This window comes from Crocodylus porosus, unplaced genomic scaffold, assembly GCF_001723895.1.
Source record: "Crocodylus porosus isolate Cpor-Errol unplaced genomic scaffold, CroPor_comp1, whole genome shotgun sequence".
Classification (NCBI taxonomy): Eukaryota; Metazoa; Chordata; order Crocodylia; family Crocodylidae; genus Crocodylus; species Crocodylus porosus.
Genome location: NW_017728950.1, coordinates 72,137,151 through 72,158,500, shown reverse-complemented (window position 1 = coordinate 72,158,500; position 21,350 = coordinate 72,137,151). Strand labels below are relative to the sequence as shown.

At 41.3% G+C, this 21,350-nt stretch overlaps 1 protein-coding gene across 6 annotated transcripts in view; it reads right to left on the bottom strand.

Annotated features, from left to right (window-relative positions):
* Positions 1 to 21,350, bottom strand: part of NTRK2 (neurotrophic receptor tyrosine kinase 2) — a 318,801-nt gene that overhangs the window by 202,501 nt on the left and 94,950 nt on the right. For all 6 annotated transcript variants that reach the window (XR_002104663.1, XM_019554967.1, XM_019554968.1 and 3 more), the window contains 2 exons: positions 16,126 to 16,226; positions 15,275 to 15,374 (listed from right to left, as the gene is read on the bottom strand). Coding sequence is in view for 5 of the 6 variants with exons in the window: in XM_019554967.1 (XP_019410512.1) it covers positions 15,275 to 15,374; positions 16,126 to 16,226 (201 nt within the window). In the remaining variant the exon portion in view is untranslated. The remainder of the gene's footprint in view (positions 1 to 15,274; positions 15,375 to 16,125; positions 16,227 to 21,350) is intronic.

Below are 21,350 nucleotides of genomic sequence, written 5' to 3'. Positions count from 1 at the left end.
TCATCCCTGTCTGATTTGTGACACTCATAAAACAAGCAGAATTAAATGACACAGAATGGAGCAAGATACAGAAAGAAAAGAAGCTGAGAGAAAAGTATTTGAAAAATAAAAGGAAAAAGGAAATTGTGAATTGAATATAGAATAGACACACGCAGTGGGGAGAGGCAAGAGAGAGACAGCTGGCTTGGTAGCAGCACAATGAGTAGTCCAAAAAATAGATGGATGCTCAAACATGTATTTCCCATGCTCAGTGTCTTCCTTTCATTGAACCTCTCTCAATAACTTCACAGTCATTCTACACAACCCCCCCACCAAAAAAACTGAATGATTTATGGTGTATTGAACCAGTCTATGGACCAAAGTAACATCCATGTAATAGTTGTAGGGGTGTATCTAATGACAGAATTTGGGTATAATTTTCTGATAAATGTTAAAAGCTAATCAGTGCAGAATGGGGGAGCACTTGGAAGTTTTGCACTTACAGAGTGGTAAGCACAAAGCACTTACTGTGTTATGTTGACATGGTGCAGCCTTTGCTCAGCCATTTACATAAAAGCAGCTTTGTGAACTGATGCTGTGGAGGAATGAGGCTATGGCACTGATATACAAAATACCTGCACTCTCTGAATACAAGAACACCACTCCCAAGCAAAAGAAACAAGGGGCTACCACATACTCTTTCACACTTACATTCAGCCAATGCAGGCACTTATTAGTCATTGCCAAATTCTCAAACACACTGCTAAATTCACCACAATACCAAAAACTAGCCAATGGTCCCATGTGCCTCTTCAAACCTCACTTGTATGGCCCCAATCCACTGTCACTAGCACAAAAAAATAAGGTTTTATTTAGTTTCTCATTTAGTTTTTAACTATATAAATGTATCTTCTGGAGATAATCTTGCACTTGGCAAAACACAAAGATGGTTATAGAGATCATGGAAGCCAAAAACCTGCATATGTATAACCTCTGTATGTGTGTGGGAGACATAAAGAAGGGTCTGCTGGCACAAATAAAACAAAACCTTACTCAAACCTTTGCCCAGAACTTAAACCAAACTTTAACTGAACTTCTTTGGAGCTTCAAGTAGTTTGTTTCCCCTTTGTCATAATCATTTTTCATTTCTATAAACTTCTATATTACATTATGCCATCAAAGACAACTCATTGTCCTTATCAGCAGTCCCTTGATATGAGGATGTCAGTCTTGCAGTAAATACAGAAGTCACTGGTGAGTCTATAGATGACTGAGGAGACCAATCTGAGATCCAACTGTTCAACTGAAGACATGACAAATAGTTCTGGGAGGAAGTAGTTGATCCTTCTGATTTCTTTTGTTTCATCATGTGAATCAAGGGTTGGGGCATATGCACTGATGATTCTTGCATGCTGTCTGTTGGCCAGTTGAAGACAAAGGGTCATGAGATGCTTGCTGATGCCAACCAGACATTCTGGCATCTGAGCATCAGTCTTGGTTTTGATAGCATAACCAAGACCATGGATGGGTCTGCCGTCTATCTTTTCCATCTCTTCCTTTCCAAAATACGGTGTAGCCACCACCATGCTTGGCTAGCTCCCCTTTCCTGCACACCTGGTCTCACTAAGTGTAGCAATGTCAATATCAAATTGTGCAAGTTCTGTGGCCATGAATGTTGGCCTTCACTCCAGTCGATCACTATTAGGGTTGCCCATTGTGGCAGAAGGCCACCTCTGTTTCTCCCCAAAAACTCTACTCTGTGACAATTTGGACCCTGCAGAGGGTATACGCCTTAGCCTATCTCTTCAGGCAACCTGAGCTGGATACATTCCTGAGGGAGGGGGGAAACCTGCTCCCTCTGCCTACATGACTGGCATCACATACCTGGGTGAGGGGGTTGGGCTCCCTGGTGGGCTAGAGACTGCCAGTCTGCCCAGCAACCAGTGATGCATTTCAAATTGGTTGGCTGACAGCCAACAGGTGCTGGCCTCCATTGGACCAGGTAAATGAGGTCATGAAGGCTATATAAGTGAAGGACTGCCCAGGAGAAGGAAGCAGCAGCCATGAGGAAAACTCAGAGAGAGAGAAGAGCTGGACCATCTGAAACTTGCTCTCTCTCTCAAAATTCATGATCAAAGAACTGCCTGCCTCCAGAGGGAATCTCCACCTGCCTCTGGATGATACTAGTGAGTAAGCTACCTGAGATCTAACTAGATATATAGCTTGCAGTAACTCAGATATGTGATCAAAGGCTACTCGAGCCACCCTGTTTGCTCTATGGGATTTCTCTGATACTACTCAACTCTGTACCCTATTCCTACCCTACTCCTTGTAACCAATAAAGTTCTCCTTTGTACCTAGTGTGGGAGACTTATTGGGAGTGGGTCTAGATTTTGCCTTGGGGTCCCCGTGGTTTGATTGACTAAGGGAGACCATTACTTGTGCTTCTGACTGAGGGAAGCACCCCAAGTTCTTGAAGTGAGTCAAGTACCCTCACGGGCTTCTAGACCTGTGTTTCCCAGGGAGTGCAGTACCAGAATCAAGCCCATCCCTCAGTGGTGGCAGCTCTACCCCTAGGCTAGCGGGTGTGCTCCAGGAAGGGGCTTGGCCAGATGTGAGGCACCCCCAGGGAGGCACTCAGAGCCTGGAGGTGGTTGGGCGCAGTGAGGTGGGTGGCTCAGTGCAGGACCACCCCCTACTGGCCTGTCACATCCATCAGGGTGCAAACATTCCAGGTTGCAAACTTCATAACTCAATTTGAACCACAGATTAATTGATCTGACTGATCATGGTTTTCCAATCAGGAAATAAAACAGACTGTTTAGGGCACCTTTCCTAGCCCCCTCCCCACGTAGAGCAAAAAAGTTGATCCTAAATAGCCTACTCTGTCATTTTTGCAGCTGCCAAATTGCATACCTGTCTCAGTACCAAGTATAAATCGACCATAATACAATCATTACCTCCATGTAGGTCTATGATCAGGGGCTTCCAATAATCACTAGCGCCTGCCCCCATTGCCACTCACCCGTTGCCACAGGACATGCTATTGAAGTAAGACACCTTTTAATGCAGGGATGATGTTGCAACATCAGCAACCACACAATACCTTGCAGGAAGAGAAAGTGACAGCAAGGAAAATTTAGATGACCAGAGGTTTCTATTCTGCTGCAGCCTTCATCAGCCTTTGCAGCCACTCTGAAGTATTTTTCTTCCTCTACCTACTCCACTATTGAGGACTTTTATTTTTATTTTTGGATTGCTATTAGTCGGGATACTTCACTTCTGAACTTGCTGCCATGGAAAACCTTACCAAGAGTACAAAACTCCAGATGGGATCACTCTTGAAGTCATGAGTAGCACACAAGCCTCTCCATCATGTCAAGGTTGTGATCCTTGGGAGCCCAAGACAACTACAGCAGTGCTGAATTTCACAGTAATTCCTCATCCTCAGGGAACATGAGAAATCTTGCAAGAAAATTAAGTCTTTCAAATTTTTTACTAAATTTCTAGAATTGAGAAATGAAAGACTATGAGAGTGGGGACATGCCAGATCAAACGAAAGTATAAGGTATTGCAAATTCTGTTGATGATGCCCCATAACACTTCCAGCACACATAAGGATTTGAAAGGTTCAGTGAAGGTTCAAATAAAACTTTCTTTGTTTTGTTTTTTAACCCCAATTCAATTTCTGGACCTCTTTTGTTTTCCTTATTCACCCACTATTAATATGAAGCACATTTAAAACTGTCATTCCCCCCTCCCTGCAATTTCATACACAATTTTATATACACAGGTAGCTTCCAATGAAGTGAATACAAGTAGTATAAAACAGTTGTCAGGAGAAAATCAGAAGAGTCATATACCTCTATGATCTATAAATATTAACCTCCTAGTCCAAGGTGAATATTTTTGTGGTGTGAAATTCAGTACTGGATACTTTTACAGAGGCACAACAAAAGGACACTTCACTATAATAAGATTGTAGTTGTCTGCCAAAGGAACTGATAAGTGGCTGATATTGCCAGGCATTTAAAAATGGAACTTTTAGAACCAATCTAATCTTGTTTTCCAGAATCCAGATTTAGCATAGGGATTCCCAGACTTGTGAAGGATAAAAGAACTTGGACTACTCAAAGACTGACAGAAAATAGGGGACCTCAATCAACAAATACAAAGAAGGACTCTATGATCAGAATTTGAAAAAACTAAAAAGGTACAGTTAAGGAACCATCAAACAAAGAACTACTCTGTAGTAGAAAAGCAGCTGAACAATCTCTTGATAGGCACAGATCAGTATCCCTTACTGATGTTATTCAACAGAAACTAAATTAAAAATTAACTACATTTAAACAGCATGTGTTTTGCTATAACCTTTCAATATTACTCTATGTAGCTATATAAGGCCCAAATCCCAGGCAGTACCTGAAGAGAACAAAGGAGAACTCATAATGTGGGGGCTAACAACATGTGAAAAACCTTTATGCTCCCCATAACCTGAAATGAACAACTGCTGAGCCAGTTCCCAGGTCGCAATATAGAAGTATAATCCAAATTACAACTACTTCCAGCAACCCACAAGGGCCCTTCTACAAGCTGGGCATTGCAAAGGTTTACTAACCAAAAGTCACCTAGTGTCCACCAGACAGGCCCTGTAACCCCAGTGATTTGGACGGATGTTTTGTAGAAGGTGGTATGGTAGCCCAATTCCACCCAGGGTTCTCTTTATACAAGAAGAAACCTAAAATGGCCTGGTCCCACTGGGTTTACATCTCTTCTGGAGAAAATCATACTTAATTCACTGCAGAACTGGGGCCTTTTAATTTTTTTTACAATTAAAATTTATTTTCCCCATTTGCTTCCTCTATTCGAATACATTTTTCCGACTTTCGAGAGTGTTTCTCATTTTGTCTGGTGTTATAGTGTAACATTGAATTACACCCTGTACTTTTTCTCTCTTTTCTTGCCTCCTTTCCCTGTTCCTCTCTAATTCCTTCTGGGCCAGATTTGTATATGTCCTTATATGTCCAAAGGACCAAGGACCCTTCTTGCACTGCATGACCTGGGTAACAGTAGGTCATATTTGCACCAGTGCACCCATTGATTGAACTAGGACTCTTTCCTCCCTACACCTGGCAAGGCTCAAACCAGCTCACAAGAGGAACAAACAGGTAGGAATTAGGAGAGGCCCAGAGTCAGTCCTCCTTCCTCCTCACTCTGCTAGAGAATGTATGGAGGTGGATGTATGGAGAATGTATGGAGCCCTCTGCATACTGGAAACTCAGAAACTAAGGCAGAATTTCCCTTTAGGCCTTTTTGGGCAGGTGGATACATAGCTCAGACATGGCTCGTCGCTATATACAATTTGCATAATCTAGGCCTAATTTCCCCTTTGGTCTTACACATTTTGTGTACTTTTACACTATTTGAATGAGTGCATACTCACCTCAAGGTAGGGACTGCATAATCAGGATTTTTAACATTCTTCCACCTCTCACTGTGTTCCCCCCTAATCTCACTGCTTCACTCCTGATTCCAGTTCTGGTCTTCCTCCTTTTTCCACCATATTTCCACTAGTACCCATCACACTCGTATTCCCCAACCCCAACATCAACTTGCATGCCTTCTCCAAAACAAATCCTCCAAGACAGTCACCTAAGCCTCCCTCCATTCAGTCACTATTGAGTTTTAATTTAGTAACTGCAGAAGATTGTAGAGAATATTCTCTCACATCATTTACAACTCCCTGACTGCAGAGATCTAGTCACTCACTAAATCCCCTGCTATGTGCTGAATATCAGCCACTGGTCTGCTCCTGCTGTTTCTGAACACTATTACAGTCTTTGTCTATCCTTCACTTAATCTAACTTGTCAATGTAATATCAAACTTAGCAATGTAGCATCAAGTAGCAGGAGTTGGCAAAAGAAAACTGGTTTTGAGATAAATGGCCCATTTTCAAAGTTTTAACAAGGGAGAGGAAAGGATAGAGTAACATTCCAACAGAGATAGGCCTAGAGAATTATAGAAATAAATTAAGGGGACAGAGTCTCTCCTTCATCATACCTTTATAAAACAGCTGATGTGCTAAAATTTCATATAAAATCCTTCAGTTGAATATATTTTCTAGAGATCAACTGACAATACTAATAATACGTAACATAGTTACCATACAGTGCTTTACACATCCTAAATGATTTAAAAACATTAACTAATTTATCTTGCAAATAAACATCTTCATAATACCAAAGGGGAAGCTGAGGTAGAGTGTACTGCTAAAAGCCACAATGATACTCAATGACACAGATGAAAACAGAGCACTGATTCTCAGGCTTTTTAGACTCAGGGCACCCTATGGAAAATGCCAGTTCTTAGATTTAACTTGATTGGAAAAACCAAAAAGCAATTCTTGTTGCAAAGAACTCAGAAACACCACAACAGCTCAGAAAGTTTTCACTATGATTTCCTGTTTTATTTTGTGAATGTTTCATTGTGGGGTACCTTTAAAACTATCTTGCTACAACCGAAACAGAGCAGTAATGCAAATCTATGGGCAAAGGAAACACACATATGGAATTAAAAATTGAGTTTAGGAACACATAGCAACTTATCTGTCATTACTCTTTCGTGTATCCATTCTACCCTGCAATAAGTGAAGCTAAGTCATGGCAGTTCATGCCTGAATAAAACAGTATCCAAATTACCACAGTTGATCATTTCTTTATTGCAGAATAGACTGACCGTATTAAATGGTTACAGTGGAACAGTTTTGTGTGTCATAAATGCTCTCCCCTCCTCCTTTTAAGTCAGTATAGTTCTATTGCCTGCAACCTTAAGATAACATCAAGATCCAGGTGATATTTGGCACTGCACGCTTTTGATTATTTTTACAACTTGCATGATGTAAGCATGATGTTCTTCTTAAATCACACACAACTCTAACCATCAGCATACACATGTAACTAACAACAATATCATCATTATCAAAGCCCTTTCAAGACATTGAGGGATTGATTCTTACTCCACCCCCATCAAGCAAGTACAACAACATACATTTTTACCTCCATAGTATAGGTGAGGAAGCAGAGGAATGGAGATGTTTGCTAATTTGACAGTCATGCAGCATGTCAGAGCACAGAAGTGAACTCAGACATCCTGCCTCTGAATCCCATATTTTCACTATGGTTCCTCTAAATTATTTGGCACATGAGACAGAAAATGTCCAGTAAGGACATTGCTGAAGGCATATTTCAGATGCATAAGCTTAAACATCTAATTATGCTTTATAAATTACAAGTCTTTGCTAGGAGGGAAGTGCATAAAGCTTTTATTTCTACCTGGCTGAGAATCAGATGGAGTAAAGCACTTTCATTTTAATCCCATTCCATACATAAAACCCGAGTTTTTCCATAGCCCATAAGAAGCACAATTGCTTAATCCAAGGTTACAAAAAGAATAAAAATAAATTTTATGCCCCCCACCCTTTTCCTAACAGTCCTTAATCCTCGTATTTTGCATACTCTTGAGTTCTCCAGAAAGAAAATTATTGTGTAAGGTACAGGCTTTATGTTGGAATAAAAAGCTTTTTGCAGTCACATGAAAGCTGTGAATACCATCCCCCACCAATGTACAAAAAGGAATATATACGGTATATATAAATGGGAACATGGAGAGCATCTGCAGTCTCCTCTACTCAGACAGATAGGGAGACAAGGAATTCATCTTACTGGCACTGAATATTCCTTCCAAAGAAACACACAAAAAGCCCACATATAAATGGACATATATACACAACAGAATAATAAAGCGACCTATTCTGACCTGAACAGACCCATTATTTAAAGTCATATAAATGTGACTAGTTAGGCAAATGAGGGTTAAAGATTTTTAGCTATAATGGATGGATAACACATTGTGTCAGAGAAGCTGTTACCAGAAGTGCTGAGTGACAATACTGCTGATTTAAGGCTGCTTTTATTCATATATCCATATAGCATTCCTTACCCAAACCAAAATACTCTAAGATAAATGTGAAATATGTCACAACCGAAGCCAAGTTCCTAGCTGTCTTCTCCTGTATTCTCTTTTAGAGATAAGTATGAAATGTATCAGGAGTTTGACAGCAAAAGTAATACACTAATGTAAGTAACACAGACACAGTGAAAGAAATAGTCATTTAAAACAGTGGACTGTGTCAGTGTCACTGGAAGAATCAACAGTTTTACTTCTGAAACTGAAAAGAAGACTCAAGGTCTAAAAGAAAGGTTAAACACTTCACAAAAAAGTTACAAGAAATAAGAAGGTATTTTCTGACATTTGCAGGCATGACATATGAAGGCATGTTGGACTGATATTGTTTAATCAACCCACTTAAAAGTATAAAATCCTGACTGATGGTTTCAGCTATGAATGTATGTGTAGAAGCAATCATAGACTACTTGCACGAGTTTGAAGAAAAGGTTGAGTACTATGTATCAGTTGTTATAAAACGTAAATGATGTATCTGTTGAATTCATACCGAATTGTAATCTGCTTAGATAGAAACAAATTTTCATACCTAGATGCAAATTCTTATGCGACTGTATAAGGAACAAGTCATTAAAAAAAATTACATTCCCTATTTAGAATGCAAGAAGTATCTTGAAGAGAGTCCGATCCAAAAGGAAAAGTAACGTTTGAGAATTTGCCACCCAAGCTCGTAGACTTGAGAGCTTTTCTGGCCCTGCTGAACAGCTATGGCAATTTCAGAATCAATTTGTTCCTTTTTCTTTGGATTATACCACAACATTTAAAGTACTGGCAGCAGCTTCTTACACACACACACCTCAAAACCCGAAGGAATTAAACATACATATGCTTCTTTCAAGTTCTGTCATATTTTATTTGTTATTTTCTTAGAAGGAGGAGAGGGGATTAGGGATTTATTTTCCTTTTTGGTTCCAATAAAATCTACAGCAGCTCAGTTTGCCTCTATTACAAAGCTATTGTGATACATTTTTCTCCATTTCCCACCCCCTGCTAAGATTCTTAAAAAGTCCAGTCACTGTCTCTCAGCTGTGTACATTTCTTTGTCTTACTGTGATCTTATTTCTTGTTACTAAACAACTCCCCCTTGTTTGTAAAAAGGAAAAATGAAAAAAAGAAAAAATCAAAACATATTCAAACTGTCAAGTCATTTTGTAATATTATCTGAATCTAATTCTGCCTCAAACTTAAACCTCTAGGTTTTGCCAGATCACTGAATGCCATCAGAGATTTCTTCCTTCCTTGTCTTCCCATTCTTTCCTATTATCACCTTGATATTTATCAGACTTTGCAAAATAGGAATGCAGTTATTTCCCACCTGGTCACTTTATTTGCCTGTCCTTTCCAACAGCACAAGTAAAACACAGAACTTCAGGAGCCTGGAAGGATTCTTCTGGAAATCCTCCCATGAGAGAGAGGAGAGAATGAATTCCTGCCCTCTCTTCTCCATTTCCCTTTCACTCTCCCAGTTTTATGAGCTGAATATAGCTAGATATACACACTGGATGGGAAGATGTGTTGGCAGCCCTCACCAAATGTCCAACAGAAGCATTTTCACATCCTTAAGCAAGCACATATGCCAAGACATTGCATGAAAGCAGCCCGCAGAACCTGATGAACTAAGATATTAATAAAAGCTTTCTACAGCTACACTGCAATCCCTCCTCGTGAATGTCCGAAGGCCTCAGTTCTTTCAGATCCAGGAAAACTAAAGGCTAGGACAAAAGTGCTCACATTCACAGCCATCCACAGAAGAGAATGGTCTTTACAAGACAATGTATGGCAAACAGAAGGACAGGTTTGGTCAATGTTATGAGTCACATTTACTGAATGCAGTGCTATCAAAGTACAAGACAAGACCCTTGGGAGAAACAAGGAGACTAGCTGCGTATGGTTCAACACAAAACCTAACCTTAACTGGAATCTACTTCATTTTTTATCTGCTCTGTTTCCAAATCTGTTTTTTCATCTATTTTACAGCAGTGTTTTATTGCTAAAGGGTTAACAAAATGACATAAAAACCTTCATATCTACCATCGTCCCAAGTTATACAAAGATGGCATGAAAACACTAAATGCAGTAGAAGTATATTTTATACAACTTTTGACATGTCTAGATATAGACTAACCAATATACAGCCCACCAACTGATTCTATCTAGCCCACAGGTGGGCAGTGCAGGCAGCAGCTTGGGATCTGGTCTCTGGCACTGCAGAGAATGCTGGTGTAAGCAGCCCTTTTTGCCCACTACCCATGGTCTACCCCAGGTGCTAGGACCATCCAGTAGGCACTTTGCACCTGTGCCCAGAGGCTGCAGAGCTTCCCCAGCACTTCCCAGCAGGTGAAGCCCAGGTCCTGGCCCCATCCCTGCCTCCTGTCTTGCATTGTGCAACGCCACAAGCCAACCTAGCCACCTGCCATTGCCTGGCAGCAGCCAGTATGACTCCCATCCTGTCTGCCCAGGTAAGGCTGCACACAGCACCCTGGGTCAGGAGCTTCTCTTGGGGGAAGGGGGACCCCCCAGGATGTAGGTAGGCACAGACTGCATAGCCCTGGCAGGCAACTGGGGCAGGCTGAAGGGTGCTGTTGAGCTTTCCCAGGCTTTGTGGGTACAAGGGTGGACAGGAAGGCATGGGGGGCAGGTGGCTCTTGGGAAGCAAGTCAGAGCGCAGGCTGAGGCAAGAGTTCCTTTGTGATCTGGGGGTGGCTGGATGGGTGTCAGGGCTCTGCTGGAGGTGGAGGCATCCTCCCTTGGCCGAGTGTCTTGTCTCTACATACACTACTCAAAAACACATATATCAGAACAAAAAATATTTTTTGAAATGAAATTAAAATAGTTTATAGTAGATATTTGATTTTTAGCATGATTTGTTTTGTATCTATAATTTGTTAAATTATTACCATTAATTTTATGTGTGCAGCAGTCAGTAACACAAAAACTTGTTAAGCGGCCCTTCAGCCAAAATAATAACCTGCTCCTACTTTAAGCCATAGCCTATGGTGTGGGCTATATACAAGGAAAGAACTCTGGCAATGGGAATGCACAGAGGCACTGCACATGAAACAGGCAGTCATGCCTGGAAGACAAAGCGAGACTTGAGCATGGTCTTTGCAATTGTTCAGCACAAGTTCCCTTCAGAAGCCACTTGTTCTGCCCTACTATGCATTATCTTACCCACTCTCCCCTTTATGGGAAATGTAGCATCACCTCTGGTCCTAACCATACAACTTATTCTTTGACTATGATGCTGCAGATACTGGACATAATCGAGGATACTTTCACAGCAGCACTCCTTACACAGGGTTATTGCAAGTAGAGTTATTGTCTTTAGAGTTCCCACTCCATTTTACCTCTGACATTTATTTCTTGCATTCTAGTGGAAGAAGGTTTTGCCCCTTTGCATAGGACAGATACAATGGAAAGCACTGTTAACTGTTCTTTACTGCCTGGCTTGCTTGGGTTCTTTTTTTTTTTTTGCCTTGGATACTGTTTGAGAAAGGGTATGGGAATGTTTGAGAAGATGATTAAGGTAGTTTTATTATTATATTATCTCAACATAATTAAAAAAAAGTAAAAGCTCTGCATGTACCAGTGGCCTAAATAATACAGGAAGCTCCCCTCTCATGAATGCAAAGTGTTTTTGGAGCATGATTTTGGTTGAATGGAAGATTCACCATGTTTAATAGATATTTTCTACAAGAAACTGAATATTCTCTCTTCTTCCCTACTAAAAGCATGTACTAAAGGAATTGAATATTAACTTGTTTTCCTCACAACCCAACGTGTTTACCTTTCCCTATTGTACTTCATCATACTCTTGTTTCAAGCTTTGTGGTAGAAATAGGTTTATTTAGAGATCTCATACATTTACAGTATCTAGCATATTGCTGACCTGATCCCAAAATGGGGCATCTAAGTCTTCACAGAATCACAGAATCATAAAGAAGTAGAGCTGGAAGGGACTTCAAGAGATCAGAAGACTACTGTCAACCCTGATGCAACATAAACCTAACACCCTAATCTGCCACAGGTAAAGCAGGGGAACTGTGGTGGCCAATACCCTGATTCTATGAAATATCAATGTATGCTCAAGAGATCCTGGGTAGCCAGGGGGCCATGCCCTCAACTAAAGAGGAAGGCAAACCTCTCCTGTAGTCCATACCAATGTAACCATGAGCTAAAATTCCTTCCTGACCCCAAATATGGTGATCAGTCTAACCCTGAGAAGACAGGCAAAACCCTTACCTTCCTTGGTCCCAGTACGAGCACTGGCACACCTCAGTTAAAGTCCCCAGCCTTGGCTGTAGCCAACATCCAATGCCTCTGAGGGAGGCTTAAAAACACCTGATATGTAGTAGAAAGGGGGGTCGGGGGAACCAACAAAGCCCAGAAGCATAGGAAATACCAAGCCCTGACCAGTTGCTGTTCAACTTCTTCTTGAACACCTCCAATGATGGCCAATGCCACAACTTCCCTAGGCAGTCTATCCCACTGCCTCACTGTTCTAAAAGTGAAGCATTTTTTTGGATACTCAATCTAAACTTACTTGGCTGCAACTCCCAACCATTGTTCTGTGTCCTCCTCTCTGCAGCCACAGAGAAAAGGTGCTTTTCTGCTTCTTTATGGCAGCTCTTCAGGTATTTGAAGACTGCTATCGTGTCCCCTCTTAAGTACCTTTTCCACAAGCTAAACATACCTAGCTCCTTCAGTCTCTTCTCATATGACATGCTTTCCAAGCTCTTTATCATTTTTGTTGCCTATCTCTGGACACTCTCTAACTTCTCCACTTCCTTTTTAAAATGAGGAGCCCAGAACTTCACACAATACTCTAGATGAGGCCTAACTAATGCCAAGTAGAGAGACACTGTCACCTACCATATCTTGCACCCCATGATTCTATTGATGCATCTCAAAACTACAACCGCCTTTTATGCAGCTGCATCAGACTGAAGACTCGTATTGAGCCAGTGATCTATCAAAAGTTACAGACCCTTTTTCATAAGGTTGTCATCAAGCCAGGTGTCATCCATTTTATATTTTTGTTTTAGATTATTCTTCCCAAGGTGTAGCACCTTGCATTTGTCTCCAATTAATTTCTTCCTTTTAGTTTTAGGCTCCACTTTCCAATCTGCTGAGATCCTTATGAATTGGACTCACATCCTCCAACATGTTCACAATCCTTCCCAGTTTTGCTCAGGAAGCTTTATATGCCAGCATCCAGATCATTAATAAACATGTTGAACAGCACTGGGGCCAGGACAGATCCCTGTGGGACTCTACTTAAAACATCCTGCCATTCTGACATGGACCCATTGATAATTACCCTTCGCTTGAGCTATTGAGCTAGTTATCTATCCATGTTATAATAGTGTTTTTTCCACACCTACTATAAAACAAATAAAAACACTAATGATGTTGATGATGATACATCTAAAAAGTGTCTCTGGAACTCTAAGCTAGAGAGGGGTTCATGCTGGTAAATTTAGGTTTGGATGCAAAGGGTTATTTGTACCTAATACTAATTAATCATAACCAAGGATAATTTATCAATACAAATTCATTGACAGAAAAGCTACCTGGAAAGTGAAGAATAAACTTTCTATATTTCTTCCAGTGGGGAGATTTTACTTTCTAATAAAGAACTTCGTAAGCCACTAGTATAGTATTTAAAAGTTCATTTAGGGCCCAAATGCCAATGATATCCCACCACCCCTCCCCTGCACTTTGGCTTCCACCTTCTTCTGCTTTTCCAGTATAACCCCAGTCCTTTCAGTCTTAAAGAAAGGGTAAGCAAAGGTAGCTAAACTGCAGCACATGTACTGCAAGTGGTACAGGCAGACTGCCTGCGTGGCATGTGGCAGATCATGGTGGGGAGGGCTGGCAACACAGTGGAAGATATGGCAGAAAGAAGAAAGAAGAGCAGCAGATTGGGCAGGGAGCAGAAAGCAGAACGGCAGATCTGATGGGAAAGGAGATTGGAGTGGCACTTGGGAGAGCATGAGGCTTAATTTGTGGCATACCTGTCAAAATGGTTGGCCCCTACTTCTGTACGTCATCTTTCAGGTCTCTACAACTTTTGGGGGGGCCTTTGACCTAAATATTGCAGCTCTGTTTCCAAAATTTCCAAAATGCCTTCCCACATCTTTCATACTACCCATTTTCTGCCACTCACAATGATTCTCAAAGCTAAAGAATGAGTTGTTGGGTAAAGGGGAGCAGGGGGGTTTTTTGTCTACTATGTTGGCCCAACCACAGTTCTGCCCTACCTAAATCTCATCCACTCCAGGAATTCTCCCCTGTAAAGAAACCCCAGCTCCACTGAGAAATAAGAAAAAAATCTAAATAAAACACAATGTCATGGTACAGACAGGACCAGTTAGATAAATGCCATAAGTAAGATTTCATAAGACTATGAAAGATACTAGTGATATGGGCAGAAGAAATCATAGGACAGAAATAAGGAGACAGGTAGTCTAACTTGCTAGGACTTACCTCTTTCACCAGAGACCCTCAGCAGGACATCCTTTGGTCCAAGGTAAAATACTCACTAATAGTCTACTCTCCCACTAAGATTACAAGCATCTTTTTGAGCTATAATTCCTCTAACATGTTTGCATACAAGCAGAAAATGGTACATGGAGTGCTACTGCACCAAAAGATATAAAATAAAAAGTCCAGAATTTCACTCTCCAGGTGGATGTGTGCTCTTGTCACCTCTCAGACAGTTGTTTCAAAAAATACAACTTCCTAGGACATCCCTAGGATCTAGAAGAGGTATTTAGTTCATAAGCCCTAACTTGATGATGTGGCACTTGCCAGGGTACCTCCTTTTGTTGTGGATTATTGCTGGATCCAACATCAGAGGGAACCTTGAATGGTATTTGGAATGACCTACTATATGTAGTATTAGATAAGTTTCCAGAACGGCACATCAAAGTAAGTTACTTTTCTTAAACAGGACCAGATTTTTGTCCACCTGCACTGTATAATATCTTCTTACCTTTCATCCCAAACTTCGGCTTTATTGAATTAGGCTGCAAAAACCTGGACAGTAACAAACAAGTTGGAACACAGTTTTGGTCCAAAGCCCTATATTTCTGTATTTTTCAGCCTCTCTCCTTATTTACTTGCCAAAAAATGGAATAATGTGTGTGATGACATTTTTTTCTAGCTAAACTTCATTATTCAGGAACCACGAGACCATGATATGTGCTACTACAACCCATGATAAAAAAGAACTCCTATGAGGAAAGTAATAAAAGAATCTCTTCTTACCTTTCATCCCAAACTTAGAGTGTCTTCCAAATTTCAGAATAATGAGCATTATCACTAAGCCAGTGCACACCAGTGCTGCAATCCCCACCACAACATACACCTGAAAGAGAACAAGCACAATTACATTTGTGGTGTTATGATGAGCTACCCTCAATGACAATCAACATTTATATGGAGTAAACAAGTGAGGGAAAGAGCTTTTCAACTGGAATGATGTTTTCCTCAGATATAAGAGAACAAAGGGTGGGGCACTATCTGCACTCTTTCCCATCCTATGGAGAACAGAGATTCAGACACCTGCATAGCATTACCATCCTCTGTACTATGGAAAGAAACAGAAATGGAAGGAGGAAAGGCTGATGGAAGGAGGAACCACCTCAGAGAAATGTATGTCATTTGCCCTTCCACTATCTGTCTTATGAAGCCTAATTAGAAAAGATAACACAGTCCAGAGGGTATTAACTTTTCTGACTAAGCCTTATTTTTTACCCATTATATACCTGAGGATCCAACACAGACAGCCAACCCAAATGAGGGCCACAAAGAAGTCAAAAATCTAATATTATGTAAATAAAAACTCCCCATGAAAGCATGGTCTTGACAAAAAATGGTAATTAAAATTAGTTGTTCAGAAGTTGGAAGCAAGCTAAGTATTGTACTTAGCTGAACAAAATCTTACTTTCAAAGGCACACTGTTTGGTTTTATAGACAAAATACAACAAAACAGCTTTTGTATACTGTTAGGCTAGTGTCCCGTTATCAGGAGGCAAAAAACCACTCCAGAGATTCATTAGTTCTACAGTCAGAAAGTCTGCTAAATTAAAAAACCAGGAAATAATGTGTATACTTACAGTGATGCTATCTTCATTCTCTGTGTTGATAAAACCCGTAGAAGTGATCTGATTACTGTTATTTGTGGTGTCTCCAATATCATTAGGTGTGGTTTCATAATCTTGGGAACAGGGGGGAAAAAAAGATTGCCTTTATAGTTTCATAACGATAGGAGGGGAAATGGTACTTAAGTCTTCATAAGGTTGCAAAGTTTTCAATAACGAAGAGAAATCTGAGTTCTTTGTAAGAGATGCATTATTTCTATTGTACCATCTGAGATTTTTTACTCCAGATATTTTAAATCAATATTTTGAGGCTTCTGGCCTTAAAAAAGAGTTTATTATGTTTCTCTTTCAACTTCATACACCCATTACTTGTTTATATAAGAATTCAGAAAATAGAACTGCAATAAAAAATCCTGAGGGAAGTGAAATTTAAAATTAGGCAAACTCTTTTCCTCTAAATCCATGAAGATCATATGTCTGCCCCCTAGATTGAGCTGCTTAATTTTCTATTCATCAGAGATAAATAAGGCTGTTTTAAAGTTTACAGGCTCCTCCTTTCATTTTTGAGAATCCAGGAAAAAAAATTTTGATGGGTCTAAATTATAAGAAAAACAGTTATTTCACACCTTGATGTTAAAAAATAAAAATTCTATCTTGTGTATTTGTGGAACAGGTAGCCAGCTTCTATTACAGATGATGCATTAATTTTCAGAAAAGTCTAGGCTTGACATATCTGAAGAATATTTTAAATTGAAATTTTAAATATTCTCAGATCTACAAAAGTAATTTTACTGAAAGACTTTGGCCTAATAAAGTATAATTATTTGAAAAGTGTATGCTGCATGTACACAGGATGTGATTTTCTACTAGAATTATTCTTGATCAAATACTTATTTATATCTAGATGCCCAGGCACTGAAATAAAACAGAGCTGCATTTTTTCACAATTATTATAAACTGAAATATATATATACATAGCATGTCTATTTCACTGTGAGAGTGCATGGGGAAGGAGAGGAGAGGAGAAGTCGGGGGGGGAGAATGTTCACATTAAATTGAATCAGCAAATTTATTATGATGGCAGTTTCAGCAGGATTCGATTTATAATTAATCACAGGTTTCTTTATTTATACTTTGTCCAAAATCAACAAGAAATGAAATGCAAATAACCTGTAAATGAAATTTGGATTTGAAAATTGACCTATAAAAAAGCAAATTGCAGTGATATAGTCATAATCAACAACAAAATGTAAGTGGAAAACAATGCAATTACATATTGTTGGGCTGTATTTAAGATGCAAAATCCTAACCTAGGATCCCATCTCTGCAGTCACTTCTTTACATTGGTGGGTTGCCTGAGAAAAAAGGGAGGGAAATCTTCACATCTGCTCCAAGACAGCAACTGAGGGCCTCAAGAAAATGTCTGTATTCCCTTAAAGTCCCGAAAAAGATAGTGCACCCTTAACACAGCCATATTTGTAAATAAACCTATTACCAAGGGGATGGGGGGGTCTCTTAACTGGGGCAGGATCATGAGTGATGTTTCTAACCTCAAAACTGCCATGGGGGAAGGGGAAGGTCTGCATCCTGGTGGATGTATTTTCTCCAGGCTCATGATGCCATTTGAGAGCTATCACACAGGCATGCTGATAACATGCTGTGCTGGCCCATTCAGTTTTTATGCACATACACTTATACTTTCTTCCAGAAAATCACCCCATCTACCACATATGGTTAAAGAGCTGTTTGGCATGGTGCATCTACATGGTTGTTCCTGTCACCAGTTTAATGTTCAATTAAGACTTGGCAAGGACAGAGCAATCAGACCAAGTGTCAAATATGCATATCTGGATCTATAACATACAAACTGTCCAATCCTAATGAATACTAAGACATTGTGTGTGCCAGGGCATTCATTATCTGTGCTTGTATGAGAATCACAAAATCATTTCCTGAGTTTTTACTGTTTGCAATCTCAATCCTAATGCAACATTAAGGTCATTTTCCTCCCTTGTCTACATACATATCAGGGATCAAATTGTAGAGAAAGTCCAAGGCTGCAGCATTTCTTAGATTACACAGATTATACCCTGCTTTCATTCCCCATCTGCACAAGCAGTATGACAACCAAGAGCTGGTGACATGCAGACTGTCAGTTAATGTCAGGAGCATTATTGTCTTGTTATGTCACAACAGGAGAACGAGCACTAACTTTTCCATCTGTGAAAAGTACCCAGACACTAGAATAGCAGCAGATCCAATCAGCGCAGTATTTTTCTGGATTTGGAATCTGGCTTCCTTTACAAGTAAAGTTGTTGAAGTTACCTTTAACTTCTGTATTTTAGTAATGTTCTATACAAATTGCCTGAATAAAGGCACAGTAAAATAGACTAATACAAAACTGCAAGCTGTCTCTACAAGATAAACATCATCTTCAGAAGGACAAATATTGCCTTAATTACCTGCAGGAACAGAGGCCAGGGTGTAACAAACAGTGGCTGCATCTACATGAGACACTATGTTGCTGCAGTGATAAGCTATGTCATGTAGCTCATCGCTATGGCGATGGAGCATCGAAAAATAACTGTGTGCTGGCAAGACTGCAATACTGGCAAGTACAGTGGAGTCATTTAGTACTAAATGACTGCACAGTACTAAATGCACATGTCGGGGGCACATGTTGACATTCCCAGTATTTCCCAATTACGTGTACCCTTCCTTCTAACAAAAGCCATGGGAAAGCATATCCTGGGGGATTAATCAGAAAAAAGTTTTCTAATGCTTTTTTGTTAAATGACTCTGAATGCAGTACTGCATTAGAATGGGTAAGAGATAAATGAGCTCACTTTACCACATTAGTGTTGCATTGCCACTTCCTGTTGAAGGATTGGGAATCAGATAAATTCATGCTTGAATTAAAGCGAGATTTTCAAGACCTCTTATGATGGGTGAGGTTTGCAAACATGTGCCCAAGAATCATCTAGGCAAAACTGTATCAGGAGGAAAACCATGCAATTGTGCAATCATGCTTTAAACTCGGCTCATTGGGGGAAAGGGAAGATGAGGACGGAGGAAGTCTTGGACCACTAAATGAAGTGTCACCCACAACAGCCCAGCCTAGACCGATGACGAGCAGAACAAATACCCAGGTAAGCAGCAGGGGCCCGGGTAGTACTGAAATTAGGGGGCCAGTGCACACATCTTCAGGAGGCTTCAAATGCCTCTACACAAATGCTCATAGTATGGGGAACAAGCAGACGGAACTTACCCCCCTGCTAGCTGATGCCAACCCAGACATAGTGGGGCTCATCGAAACATGGTGGGACCCAACACATGACTGGTCAGTGAATATCAAGAGCTATAGGCTGTACAGGAGGGATAGGACAGGGAGGAAAAGTGGGGGTGTGGCACTCTGCATCAAGGAGAAATACACATCCTCAACGAGTACCACAGGGTCAGAGGAGAGGCACACTGAAGTGCTCTGGGTTAAAATACAAGGAAGTTGAGGGGAAAGGGACTTAGCGGTGGGGGTCTACTGCAGACCACCCAACCAAGGGGAAGAGCTAGACCACTCATAGAGGTAGTTAAGTCAAGGGACGTGGTCATCATGGGTGACCTGAAATTTCCAGACATCTGCTGGGAAGAGCAGTCAGTCAGGTCTGACCGCTCATGTAGATTCCTAGCTGAGATACAGAACCTCCATCTAACCCAGGAGGTGCACAGCACCACCAGTAGAGATGACTTGTTGGATCTAGTCCTGGACACAGGCGATGATCTGGTGAGGGGTCTGTGGGTGCTCAACCACCTGGGTGACAGTGATCATCGCCTGCTGGAGTTCACCATCCAGAGCAAGATGGCAAAGGCCTGCAGCAAGGCAGCAGCCCTGGACTTCAGGAGGGTGGATTTCAATGAGGTATGGAGAATAGTTGGGGATGCACTGAGGTCCTGGAGGGGAGAGGAGTCAGGTGTCCAAGAAGAGTGGCCGTTCCTTAAGGAGACGATCCTCCAAGCCCAAAGGGAGGTAATCCCAATACAGATCAAAGAGGGTAAGAGGGTGCAAAGGCCCCATGGCTCACCAAAAGCATACGGGAATGTCTCCTAGCTAAAAAGGAGGCATACATCCAATGGAAGGGAGGAGCCATCACCAGGGCGGACTATACCTCGGTTGCTCAGGGCTGCAGGGGGACGGTCAGGAAAGCTAAGGCAGAGATGGAACTGGGACTAGCTACCCGGATCAAGGACAGCAAGAAGTCCTTTTTTAAATACAAAGGGGGAAAAAGAAGGTACCAGGTAATGTGGAGCCTCTGCAAGACAGGCTAGGAAATCTGCTCATCGCACCAGACAACAAAGCTAACTTATTTAACAATTTCTTTGCCTCCATTTTTCTGAGCAGAGACTAGGTCACACCCCACACCGGGACCCCCCGTAGGCCCTACGGAAGGTGCACCCATGCCTAGGGTCAGTGAGGATCTAGTCAGGGAAATTCTGGAGGGACTGGATGCATTTAAATCAGCTGATCCTGACGAACTTCACCCCAGAGTGCTGAGGGAATTAGCAGAGGTCATTGCTTAGCATGGCTTTACAAGCACCCATGGTGCTCTGGTGTGGTGCCAGAGGACTGGAAATGTGGTTCTCATTTTCAAAAAAGGCAGGAAGGAGGACCCGGGAAACTATAGGCCAGTTAGTCTTACCTCGATCCTGGGTAAGTTTTTTGAGAGAATTATCCTGGCACATGTCCGCGAGGGGCCAGCAGGGGAAATTATGCTTAAGGGCAAACAACACAGGTTCATTAGAGGCAGGTCCTGCCAGACCAACCTGGTTGCCTTCTATGACCAGGTCACAAAATTCTTAGATGCAGGGGTAGCAGTGGACGTAGTCTTTCTGGACTTTAGGAAGGCCTTTGACACTGTCTCTCACCCCGTTCTCATTAAAAAAACTAGGGGACTGTGGTGTCAGCACCTACACAGTCAAATGGGTCACTAACTGGCTGGAGGGCTGCACCCAGAGAGTGGTGGTGGACGGGTCATTTTTGACCTGGAGGGATGCGGGCAGTGGGGTTCCACAGGGCTTGGTCCTTGGGCCCGCACTGTTCAACATCTTCATCAGTGACTTGGATGAGGGGGTAAAACGCACCCTGTTCAAATTCGCAGATGACACTAAGATGTGGGCATGCTAGAAGGGAGGAATAGGCTGCAATCAGACCTAGACAGGTTACAGGGGTGGGAGGATGAGAACAGGAT